The sequence below is a fragment of the Ornithorhynchus anatinus genome, chromosome 6 (genome assembly GCF_004115215.2).
Source record: "Ornithorhynchus anatinus isolate Pmale09 chromosome 6, mOrnAna1.pri.v4, whole genome shotgun sequence".
NCBI classification, from domain to species: Eukaryota; Metazoa; Chordata; class Mammalia; order Monotremata; family Ornithorhynchidae; genus Ornithorhynchus; species Ornithorhynchus anatinus.
The window spans coordinates 41,920,572-41,932,935 of NC_041733.1; the positions used below are offsets into that span (position 1 = coordinate 41,920,572).

At 45.5% G+C, this 12,364-nt stretch overlaps 1 protein-coding gene and 1 long non-coding RNA gene across 7 annotated transcripts in view; one reads left to right on the forward strand and one right to left on the reverse strand.

Moving 5' to 3' along the window:
* The window catches only part of PAK3 (p21 (RAC1) activated kinase 3), a 161,630-nt gene that overhangs the window by 106,359 nt on the left and 42,907 nt on the right, over positions 1-12,364 (forward strand). For all 6 annotated transcript variants that reach the window (XM_029067420.2, XM_029067425.2, XM_039912378.1 and 3 more), the window contains one exon: positions 9,514-9,716. In XM_029067420.2, the coding sequence (XP_028923253.1) occupies positions 9,542-9,716 (175 nt within the window). In that variant the 5' untranslated portion in view covers positions 9,514-9,541. The remainder of the gene's footprint in view (positions 1-9,513; positions 9,717-12,364) is intronic.
* LOC114812872 lies at positions 6,204-10,990 on the reverse strand. Its single transcript, XR_003760491.2, has 3 exons — positions 10,881-10,990; positions 7,085-7,144; positions 6,204-6,408 (listed from the first exon to the last, which is right to left on the reverse strand). It is a non-coding gene; the product is annotated as an uncharacterized LOC114812872 (long non-coding RNA).

A 12,364-nucleotide genomic window follows, 5' to 3' on the forward strand; every position in this document is an offset into this window, starting at 1 on the left:
GCAGCTTATTCTGAAGACAGTGGAAGCCACCGACATGGCTTCAGGCAGGAGCCGTACTTTTCTTCTTGGTGTCTTCTTGGAAGTGCTGTGTCCCCAGCTAGTTAGATCCGTTGTATGACATCTGCGGTTGTCTAATGTCCCCCATGGCTCAGTGGCAGGAGCCCTGGCTTGGGAGTCAGAGGTCGCGGGTTCCAATTCTGCCTCCATCTCTTGTCAGCTGTGTGATTTTGGGAAAGTTACTTCACTTCTCTGTGCCTCAGTTACCTCATCTGGAAAATGGGGATTAAGTCTGCGAGCCCCACCAGGTACAATCTAATAACGTTGTATCTTCCCCCAGCGCATAGAACAGTGTTTGGCAGTGCCTGACAAATACCATTATTATTATTATTATTATTTGCAAATTTACTGCTTGCTTGATAACTAGCCCAGCCCCTGTCTGACAGCACTTAATCCTATCTTCCAGGTGTAGTTCTTTGAAACCAGATCCTTTCATCTCTGATAACAGAGTGGCCTCCGTTAGGTTTCATAAAACAGGCTTATCCCTGAAATGTGGCAATCTGCAAATTGATGTGGTTCTCCCTTTAACTGATGGAACTCTGGCTGGGTCATCTCACTCAGTTCCTTGATGTGTTTTTTTTTATGGGTTTTTTTTTTACCCTTTATCCCCAACCTGCCCCAGTTGCAGACAGTACTAACGCTAGAATGAATGTGAGAAAGGGTGTTGGAGATCCATACCTACACAACCCAAGAATCTGTTGCTGCAAAACAGAAAATGTTTTTCAAGAACTTTCCAAGAGCGTGTGACCATTCTTGGCAGCTTTTGTTAGGAACATGTTTTTTTTTTTCCAAAACTTTAATGTTGACCAAGTGGACAAAATTAGTTTAGCATATGTTTCTAACAGCCTCTGGAAACGGTTACCAAAATTTTTGGCTGTCTCATCTGCCCCAGAACAAGCATTTTGAAAACATTTGTCAACAGAGCAGGCGTTTGCAACTGAATAAAACATTTGGTTCACCGAAACATATTCGTTATTTGTTTGGAAAACAACCATCTTATTGACCGGTGGCGATACAACTGAATAGTTATTTTGTTTTCTAAGAAATGCAGGCAGTCAAGCGTGCTAGCCTGAAACGTGTTACCAAAACAGTCAAGTTTTTGTCCTGTTATCTAAGAAGCATCTTAGAACTATCTGAGACTTGTTCATTCCAAATACGAAAGGGACATCTTCATAGTGAGTGGTAAGCATGTGGAATTTATATTACAGAAAGTTGGGCCGGCAGCAAATACCAGTAAGTTTAAGAGAGGGCTTTGGATAAACTAATGGACGACAGGTCCATCGGGGGGATAAAAAGAGTCGGGTGTTGGAATGGCCATCCATTAGTCGAAGATTGACATCTGGGCAAGCAGTCCTCCACTATTGGAGGCAGAATTCAGGGGAGTCAGTCACTCGTATTTACCAGATAGTGATATTTATTGAGCACTTACTGTGTGCAGAGTGTTGTACTGAGCGCTCGGGAGAGGACAACAGAACATTATAATAGACCCATTTAGGAGGGATTTCTGTGTGGGAAGACTGAGATGTGTCTGATGCTGGGAAGAGGGGAATTTTCCGGTCTGGGATGAATGAGGGGAGTGAGATGGGAGAATCGGGAGTGAGGTGCGGCTAGAAAGATGGATCGGAAGGAGCAAAGACAACAGGTGGGAGAATGACAGGTGACGTGAGCTGATAGGAAGGGTGGGGCCAAGAGGGGAAGAAGCCTCAAAGCTAACTGTGAGGAGTTTGTGTTTGATGCGAAGAGATACGAGGAGCCCAAACAGGGTTTTGAGGAGAGATGTGGGCCGAACAAAGCATCATGAAGCTGGTCGGTCTAGTAGGGGTCGGAGAAGGGAGAGGCTGGAGACGTGGAGGGCAGCCAGGAGGAGAGGAAAGCCTGAGGACTCACCGGTAGCACGGCCTGTGGGGCGTGCCCGCTTTTCCAACCTTGAAAGACGTCACCTCTGTCTGCATGCCCATTTCCCCATAAGTACTGGTTCAGTGCCCAGGGACGGATTTTCCCCAGGGCGGGTCCAAATCAAAGGCAGAATTTCCCACCGGAAATCTCCTTTCCCCAAACACACCTTGCCTCACAAAGACCCAAAGTCAGGAGAACTGGGCCCTCCTTTTTGCCAGGGAAGCAACGTGGCCTAGTGGATAGAACACGGGCCTTGGAGTCAGAAGGACCTGGGTTCTAATGCTGGCTCCCCCATATGTCTGCTGCGTGACCCTGGGCAAGTCACTTCACTTCTCTGGGTCTCAGTTACCTCATCTGTAAAATGGGGATTAAGATTGAATCCAGTGTGGGACAGGGACTGTGTCCTCCTATCAACCCTAGCGCTTAGTACAGTGCCTGGCACATAGTAAGTGCTTAACAAATGCTACAATTATTATTATTGTTACATAATGGGAAAAATTTGAGGGTGTTTTGGGATGCTATCATATTAAGCTCTTTGATATCTTTGTAAGCACAGAATGTATTTTGGTAATGTTAGCGTTTGAAACATCTCTTAGTGTGTGTGTATGAGCGTGTGAATCTCTGTGAGAGGGAGAATGTTCTGCTGGTAAACAGTCATAATATATCATCAATCATCGTTGCTACTCTTTTTATAGTAATACTTTTTGGTGTTTGCTGCCATGTAGTTTGAACACTGACTGGAAAAGCTTGTCCTGCGTGAGTTGATACTTTTTTTTTATGGTATTTGTTAAGCACTTATTATGTGCCGGGAACTGTGCTAAGCGCTGCGGTAGATACAAGGTAATTAGGTTGGACACGGTCTGTGTTCCCCATGGGGCTCAGAGTCTGAATCCCCATTTTACAGATGAGGTAACTGAGTCACGGAAAAGATAAGTGACTTGTCCAGGATCACACAGCAGACAAATGGTGGAGCCAGAATTAGAATCCAGGGCCGTGCTCTGTCAATTTGGCCACACTTTCCTCACTTTTTGGCCATTAACAGATTGCCAAGCACCCAAAGTTGCTTTTGTAAAGCCAAAATTGCTCTTCCAGTTGTTTTAAAGAATTTTTTTGTGGCCCGAATTCCTTCTCTATCTTTTTGTGGGGAGAATTAAGGTGTGTAACTTGGGTAGAACACCCTGTCATGAAGAATGTTGCTCACTTGAATGACACTTTCATTCTGTCTCTTGGGGGTTCATATCTGTGGGCCATCTGGCTTCTCACCAATCAATCAATCAATCAATCATTTATTGAGTGCTTACTGCATAGAGGGTATTGTACTAAGGAGTTTGCTCTGTGGTGGGGAAAGGCAGGCAGACGCAGATGGGGGAGGTGGGTGTTTTCCACAGGCACACACCAATCCAGACGTAAACACTGGCAGACACTTCCCACTCATACACCGATATGCTTTCAGCAGACATGAGCAAAAGAGATAGCGGAAGAGGAGGTAAGAGACAATACCAGGTGATTGCAGTCACGTCTCCCAGCGTCCGTTATCCCTGCTGTCCAGCCTAAAGCCAGCAAGCAGCCTGGCCTAGTGGATAGAGCAAGGGCCTGGGAGTCAGAAGGTCGAGGGTTCTAATTCCGGCTCTTTGTCTTGTCTGCTGTGTGATCTTGGGCAATTCGCTTCACCTCTCTTGGCCTCAGTGACCTCATCTGTAAAATGGAGATTAACACTGTGAGCCCAGTGTGGGACAGGGGCTGTGTCCATCCCGATTTGCTTGCACCCCCCTGCAGTGCTTAGTACAGCGCCTGGCACGTAATAAGCACTTAACAATTACCACACGAAGGTATCCCATTTTCGAGGCCAGTGTGCTGACCTTCCCCTGCTGCCCTGCCAGTGTACTAGTGGGTGACAAGACCAGGAGATGGATTGATGATAATAAGAATTATTATTATAATAATGGCATTTGTTATACGCTTACTATGTGTCAAGCACTCTTTTGAGGACTGGAGTAATCAGATTGGACACAGTCCCTGTCTTACATTGGGCTCACAGTTTACATCCCCATTTTATAGATGAGGTAGCTAAGGCACAGATAAATGAAGTGACTTACCCAAGGTCACACAGCAGACAAGTAGCAGAGCTGGGATTAGAACCCAGGTCCTTCTGACTCCCAGGTCCAGGATCTGTCCACTAGGCCATGTTGCTTCTCTGAATGTGTTGCAGGGGAGTGAGAGCAGGATGTCTACCCCCGGTCATCATAGTTTCCTTACATGCGGTGGAAGAGGGAAATTCCCTTGAACTTCATTTGGCGATCTCATGGACAATCACGAGCCCCTCAGTAAGATGGTTGAGGAACCTTCGTCTATCCAGGAGGAATACACCTTCCCGTTCTGCAACTCGTTATTCAGAGCCCATCTAAAACCAGAGCTCTCTGAGAGGCAAAAAACCATTTCCCATTCTCACTTGAGATTGCCCGATGAAATTTGGGACGCCGTGATGGACAGCCCTCAGTGCCATCTAGTTGATTGCTTCTTTCTGTCTCGGTGCCATGTTGAATCCCGGACGGGGGGTTGGTGAGAATTAAGAATTAAGGAATGCAACTTGTGTGGAAAACCCAGTCAGGAAGAGTGTCGCTCACTTGAGAGTAATTCCTTCAGTTCAGTCTTAAGAAGTTAACGTCTACGGGGAAAACTTGAAGACAAACTCTCTTTTGTCGGCCTTCCAGAGGATAATGGTGCTTTCAACAGTCTTGAAACGGAGCCTGCAGCAGCCCAGAACCAAATATGTGTCATTCGAGATTTTGGAAAAAATGACATCATAGGCAACTTGGGCCAGAAACCCTTAATTGTAGTCTTAAGTCATCTCTAGGGAGGACCTACTTCGGCAAGTTGGCATTGTTTACAAACAGCTTCAGTAAGCGATACAGTTGTCCCTGTTAGCAGGGGACTTAGAAGAACTACCCTGGAGGAGACTGAAAGGGGATTGTTCTGCCGATAACTAGCCAACTCAACGAGACACTTGCTTGTTTGAGAATTTTTTGTTGCCCTGGAGAGCCATTAAGTGGTAATTTTAAAGGTAAACTGAAACCTCAGTCAGTTTCCCGAAAGCTCTGGGTCCTTCTTAGCTCTGAAGACTTCTCGAAAGCCTTTTGAAGGAGACAAAGGCCTGGTGTACCCTCCTGAAGTGTGAAGTAGAGAACAGGTAATTATTTGGGTAATTGTCCTCACTGGAAAAACGTTTGCACACCTCAGAGACCTGTACTTCTGTGTACTACCTGTGTACTTTGCATGAGCCTCCAGGGTGGACATACATGTGTGCACACGATGTACACAGTGCATGTACCTCTGGGGAGTGTGTGTGTGTGTAGATGTGCGGATGTGTCTGTGGGTATCTGTCGCGAGAAGTAACGTGGCCTGGTGGAAAGAACACGGACCTGGGAGTCAAAGGACCCAAGTTCTAATCCTAACTCTGCCTCGTGCTTTCTGCGTGTTCATGGTTAAGCTACTTGACTTCTCTGTTCTTCCAGGGGGGAATTCTCCCTTCCCTATTAGACTGTGAGCCCCATGTGGGATGGGGATTGTGCCTGTCTTGATTTTCTTGTTTCTACATCAGCGCTGGGCACAGTGCTTGGCATAAAGTAAGTGCTTACAAAATGTTATCATCATCATCATCATGATTGTCAGTGGAGAAACCCGCAAGGAATTGTCGATCAAAGATAATTTAACTCATGGTGCATTTTCATCAATAGCAGCATCGTCTTTAAAACCCTATTATAGCTCATATATCTGAGCAAAGGAATTTTAATGTAAATTTTTAGTATTCACCCGAATGATCCACCAGATTGCTTCAGCTCCCTACTTTCATTTACTAAAATAGAACTGGACACAGAATAGTCAGCCCCTCTGGCATCACTGAGCAGAGAAGTGCTTGCCTGAAAATTAATTGAGTGAGCCACCATTGCATATTGTATTGAGTTCAAATCTAAATGGGTAAACAGACGATGATAAATCTCTGCGTTGTACAAGATGAGTCCTCCTGCCTGGCAGATGGCCTTGCAGAATCCATCTGTGGAAGTTCACCTCATCGGGAATGGGCACTGCCAATATCCAGGGCGGCAAGTTTCTAAAATGAGGGCCTTGGATTGAATTCCAGAGGAGGAAAAAGAAAAAGAACCCCATATACAGTGGCAGGTAATTATGAAGGACTGAAACAAAACCAAATTATCATCCATGACCAGACATAATCAGGGTAAGGCACATCTTTTTAATCCATAAATAAACAAGAGATGTAGAAGGTCAAACCTAAAGATGTTGGAGCCAAGATGCGGGCGTTCATTGGTGGCTTCGAACGCAGTCGAAAAATAATTGGGACGCATCGCAGATCCCCAAAAGTCAGGGATATAGTTCATCTTTGACATCACAATCATTTTTAAAATTCCATCCATTTTTTTAAATGGCAGTTTCCATCACCTGGAAAAATAGGGAATCTTGTCAAATTGTCATTGGCAACTTAAAACATTTCATCCATAGGTATTTTTCATTAGCATTACTGACAAAAAACAAGCAAACACTGAATTAGATTAGCTTAGAACAGAGGTGTTTCAGGTAAGTAAAACATCAGGCCTAAACCAGAGGAAAGAGCTCTTGAGTCAAAACTAGCGTCGGACTCAGTCTGTTCAGTTTTGACTCCTTTGCTGTAGATCCATCATTGCCTTTAAAATGAAAATTTCATCTGTGTCCGGAGGTGATGTATGAACATACCACTGATGGTGAAATTCAGTAGAGTACAGGTAGGGACAGAATATTTTTCTTACCCAGGTCAAGGGTTGTTTTTATCGCATCTACTTTTCCATTCCTATGCCTTTTACCCAGACTTGCCACTCCTTCTCCCCACCTAGGCCAAAAGCTTGTGGGGGGTTTTTTGTTGTTGTTGTTTTTATGGTATTTGTTAAGCGCTTACTCTGTGCCAGGCACTGTACTAAGCATTGGGATACTAAGGCCGAAGTGATGGGAGGGCTGTTCTCCCTCCCCCTTAGATGTGGACCCCATGTGGAACAGCGACTGGGACTGGTTTGATTGTACCTACCCGTGCGCAAAGTACAGTTATTATTTTGTTCGAGCCAGGATGCTGTTTTGTCTCACCCACCTTGGATGTGCTTGGCCCCTCTCCTGCGCGGGTCTCGAAGAAACGCCTGCGGGAACAGAGCTGGGGGATAGTCCTGAGCGTTTAGAACAGTGCTTGACACATAGTAAGCCCTTAACAAACACCATTATTATTATCTACCTCAATCTCGTGTATCTTACCGCCAACCTCTCACCCGTGTCCTGCCTCTGGCTTGGACACCCTCCCACCTCATATCCGACAGACGGTTACTTCCCCCCCAACCCCCAAAGCCTTATTAAAGGCCCACCTCCTCCAAGAGGCCTTCCCCGTCTAAGCCCTCCTTTCTTTTTCTTCGGCTCCCTTCTGCATCACCCTGACTTGTTCCCTTTATTCATCCCCCCTCCCAGCCCCACAGCACTTATGTATATATCTGTAATTCATTTATTTCTATTAATGTCTGTCTCCCCCTCTAAGTTTTGAGCTCAATGTGGGCAGGGAATGTGCCTGTTTTATTGTTATATTGTATTCTCTCAAATGCTTAGTTCAGGGCTCTGCACACAGTAAGCTTTCAATAAATACGATTGATCTCTGCCTCCATGTCCTCACTGAGCCTTCTCGGCCAATTTCTGGGACACCTTTCTTGGATAGTACATCTACTGCTATTGCTGTGGCCCTTCGTGGTCATGACCAATGGCCTGGAGACTTAGGGGCAACCATAGGCTCAGCGTGGACTAGTGAATATTAATGGCATTTGTTGAGGGCTTACTATGTGCCAGGCACTGTACTAAGCACTGAGGTGGATGCAAGCAAATCAGGTTGCACACAGTCCCTGTCCCACATGGGGCTCACTGTCAATTCCCATTTTACAGATAAGGGAACAGAGGCCCAGAGAAGTGACTTGCCCAAGGTCACCAGAAGGCCAGCAGCAGAGCAGAGATTAGAACCCATGACCTTCTGACTCCCAGGCCTGTGTTCTGTCCACTATGCCATGCTGCTTTTCATAATACTCCTCGCCTTCTCTAGTGGATAGAGCACAGGCCTGGGAGTCAGAAGGACTTGGGTTCTAATGCGGCTCTGTCACTTGTCTGCCCTGTGACCTTAGGCAACTCCCTTCACTTCTCTGTTCCTCAGTTACCTCACCTGTAAAATGTAAGACTGTGAGCTGCAGGTGGGTCAGGGACTGTGTCCAAGTCCAATCTGATTATCTTATATCCTAGAGAAGCAGTGTGGTTCAGTGGAAAGAGCCCGGGCTTGGGAGTCAGAGATCATGGGATTAGATCCCAGCTCTGCTGCTTGTCAGCTGTGTGATTTTGGGCAAGTCACTTAACTTCTCTGTGCCTCAGTTACCTCATCTGTAAAATGGGGATTAAGACTGTGAGCCCCACATGGGACAACCTGATCACCTCGTATCCTCCCCAGCACTTAGAACAGTGCTTTGCACATAGTAAGTGCTTAACAACTCGTATCCTCCCCAGCACTTAGAACAGTGCTTTGCACATAGTAAGTGCTTAACAAATGCCATCATCATCATATCTACCCCAGCACTTAGTACAGTACCCGGCACATAGTAAGCGATTAACAAGTACCATTAAAAAAGGGGGTGAGGGGATGGGGGGAGTATTCTGAGTCCAAATCCATTATGCTCCTCTCTGGGCCCACAGCTGTGGCCTCTCTAGCTCTACCCTCATTCCACCCCTGATATTTTAGTTAAACAAGATTTACTCTAGAACATTTTCTCCGCCAGAATTTCAAGTTCCTTAAAATGGTGGCTGCAAAAGGGAAATATCGGTGTGGAAGTGGTTGTCAGTTCAGATTAAAACCCAGTCAAATGGTCAATTGTGAAAGCACAACTTGAAAGTTCCTTAAAAGTTAAATTTCATTTCCAGGTCCTTTGTATTTAATGCTTTGTTTTTAACAGCTCGCTTCTTGCTCTTTCTGCCTCTGTCTGGAAGCATAATGTTTTGTGGGGAATGCAGAGTTTAAGAAGGCTATCAGGCTGAAAATTGGATTTGTTTGCTCTTTCAAAACCACACACGTGGTTATTTTTGTACCTTTTTCCTCCAAATAAATCCTTCTTTGGCGGTTGTGTTGGAAAAAGACAAGTCAATACTGACACCTTTGTGTTCACGAACAGCAGTACAAGTTATCGCGCCGGTGATGTTTGGTCAAATAAGTCGATTGGAAAGCAGCTTTAAGTTTTTAATGCTTAAGAGGTTATTGTGGAGGGCCTTGGAGCAATACTGTTGGAAAAAAAAATACACTTTAAATTTTCCCATTAAAATTGCAGCATTGGCAAATCCAGAAGGCCAAAAAAAATTACAAAATCCATCTCTAGAAGCCTGAGGGCAATTTGCTCCATCCCTGATTTTTTTATTTTATTTCTTTTTTAAATTTCAACTCCAAAACCTCCTGGAGTGTTAGGGGTCCTCCTTTCCTGGCTCAAAATGCTCTTTCTGTCGCCTTCCCCACAGGAGACGGTGAGGGCTGCCGTCGCTGAAGATGTCCGACAGCGTGGAGAGTGAAGAGAAGCCCCCCGCCCCGCCGTTGAGAATGAACAGCAACAACCGTGACTCCTCAGCGCTCAACCACGGCTCCAAACCGCTTCCCATGGCCCCCGAGGAGAAGAATAAGAAAGCCAGGCTGCGTTCCATCTTCCCGGGAGGAGGGGACAAAAGTAAAGTACCAGGCGAAGGGCGGGCATTGTCCGGGGGCTAGTTCGATCTTCCCTTTTTCTCCTTCCTCTCTCGCTCGGTCAGGCGGTCTGTCGGTCAGTTGCTGTGTTGGCCTCTGCTTGACTCCCCTGCGGGAGCCTGGCAACTATACACCTTCCTGTCCTTTATGGCCACGAGTCCCGGGGCTGCATTTTAACAGAAACGACCGTGTGTACTCACCCAATGCAAAGCATAAAATGCAACCAGGCAGGTCTCGCTTAGCCGATTTCAATGAGTTTCCAGTGTTAAGTCTGAGGAAATGATCCTGCCGTTCGTAAGCACTACCTCAAATTTCTAAAGCACCTTTCCTCTGAGAAGCTCGGCGCAGTGTGTTTCTGAACTCATCTCTTGGATTTATTCTGGTCTGACTCATCAATAGCTATCCCTGTCCTGCCAGAGTAAACCTCCTATCTCTGTTCTCTGTCTCATTATGTGCCAGCAGGGAAAAAAAAAAGGACGTAGAGGGGAAATAATAATAATAATAATAATGGTATTTGTTAAGCGCTTACTATGTGCCAAGCACTGTTCTAAGCACTGGGGTAAATACAACCTTATTAGGTTGCCCCACGTGGGGCTCACAGTCGTAACTCCCACTTTACAGATGAGGTAACTGAGGCACAGAGAAGTTAAGTGACCTGTCCAAGGTCACACAGCAGACAAGTGGTGGAGCTGGGTTTAGACCCCTTGACCTCTGACTTCCAAGCCCGGGCTCTTTCCACTAGGCCACACTGCTTCTAAAGATGTGAGGAACAGGTGTGAGGACTCTTGATTTGTTTTAAACGTGGTCGTCCAATTTTTTTTTCTACAGAGAGTTTGTTCTCTTCTGGGTCAACATATGGTTTTTAAAGATTGCTTGAATATTTTTTATGGAATTTGTTAAGCACTTACTATGTGCCAGGCACTGCGCCAGGCACTCGTGTAGATACAAGTTAATCAGGTTGGACACAGTCCATGTCCCCACATGGGGCTCGCAGTCTGAATTCCCATTTTACAGATGAAGTAATCAAGGCCTCAGAGAAATTAAAAGACTTGCCTCAGGTCACAAAGCAGACAAGTGGTGGAGCCGGAATATTTAATTTTGAGCAGCTTAATGGAGCACTTAGAGAAAGGTAGGCAAAGAAACTCACCTGATGGGCTTTAAGGGAGAGGAATAGAGAAGGACTTGGCTGGAGATCGGCTCTCAGTAACTTCTTTTTCTGCAACTGGTGGAGCACTTCTTGAGTAAAATTTAGAAGCGTCTAAATTAAGGCACTAAATTTACAAATGTAACCCAGTTGGAAGTGGATAAGGATATGAGTTTGGAGCGGCAGGTGGCATATATGCTAGTTTATGTACAGAGTGCAGTGCAGACCAGTACACTGTGCTCACGGTGTGCAGAATCCTGCATGCTTCATGTGGAGCAGTGCCACGTAAAGAGTGATGGGAATTTTGAGACATGGGACTTGGGTGAAGCATTGGGAATGGGAAGGAATAGGAGAGTCCATGGCACTGAAAGGCAAACAGGAAATGTTAGATGAGGAAGGAGGACAAAAAAGGATAGAGGATGAAGATGAACAGGGAGTAGAGCCGGGGAAGTTGGAGAGTATAAATTACTTATTGATTTATATTAATGTCTGTCTCCCCCTCTAGACTGCAAGCCCATTATGGGCAGGGAACGTATCCGCTAAGTCTGTTATACTATACTCTTCCAAGTGCTTAGTACAGTGCTCTGCACTTAGCAAACACTCAAAAAATATGGTGGATTGATTGAGGAAGCTACTGCAAAAAGAAATATGAATGCAGACTGAGACATGGTTATTGAGGTATTCTAGCTCTATAATAATGATGGTATTTTTTAAGCACTTACTTTGTGCCAGACTGTATAAATCGAATGAAATTTTTTGGGTTTTTTTAATTATTTTTCTTGACAGTCCTCACTGGGTTTTTTTTCCCTTTGTGGCTGCTGCTGAAGCTTTTCCTTACTCTTGGGCTTGTATTATTTTTTTCTGTCCTGCCTTCTCCCCAGCAAATGACTCAGTGTTTGCCCAACTGATACTTTCATTTGCTTCTTTCTGAAGCATGTCCATGCCCTCAATCCCAGAAACCAGAATTTACCTGAATACCAAAACCTAAATTAACAGTTTAAAAAACCCCCAAACTATCAGCATTTCAGGAATCTATTCCCAAAGAGGACACGTTCTGTGTGCCTCTGAGCCCGGTCTGCCCAGCTAAAGCGAAGCAGAAGGTTAGACAGTCGTCTGGTGAATTGAGGACATAAAAAGTGCCAAACTGGGCTAGACCGAATCCATCCATCATGGTATTTTGTCTTTGAATGTGGCAACAAAACGTGGAGGAACAATGGGAGAGCTGCCTCTTTGACATCAGTCCTCATGACTATGGATTGACCATTTACCGTCTACGTGGCACAGCTCCCACAGCCCCAGCACATGGCTTTTTTTGGTGCATGCTTTGAAGTACTATCAGCTAGCTCCAGAACAAAGCATCTCCCCCCTCTCCCCACCCCCCTTTATTACATAGGGACTCGTCGGTAGCCAGGAATGGGTGGTCAACGCAAGCCATCCAAACCAAACCATGACATCGGTCAGCCAGTCAGTCATATTTATTGAGCGCT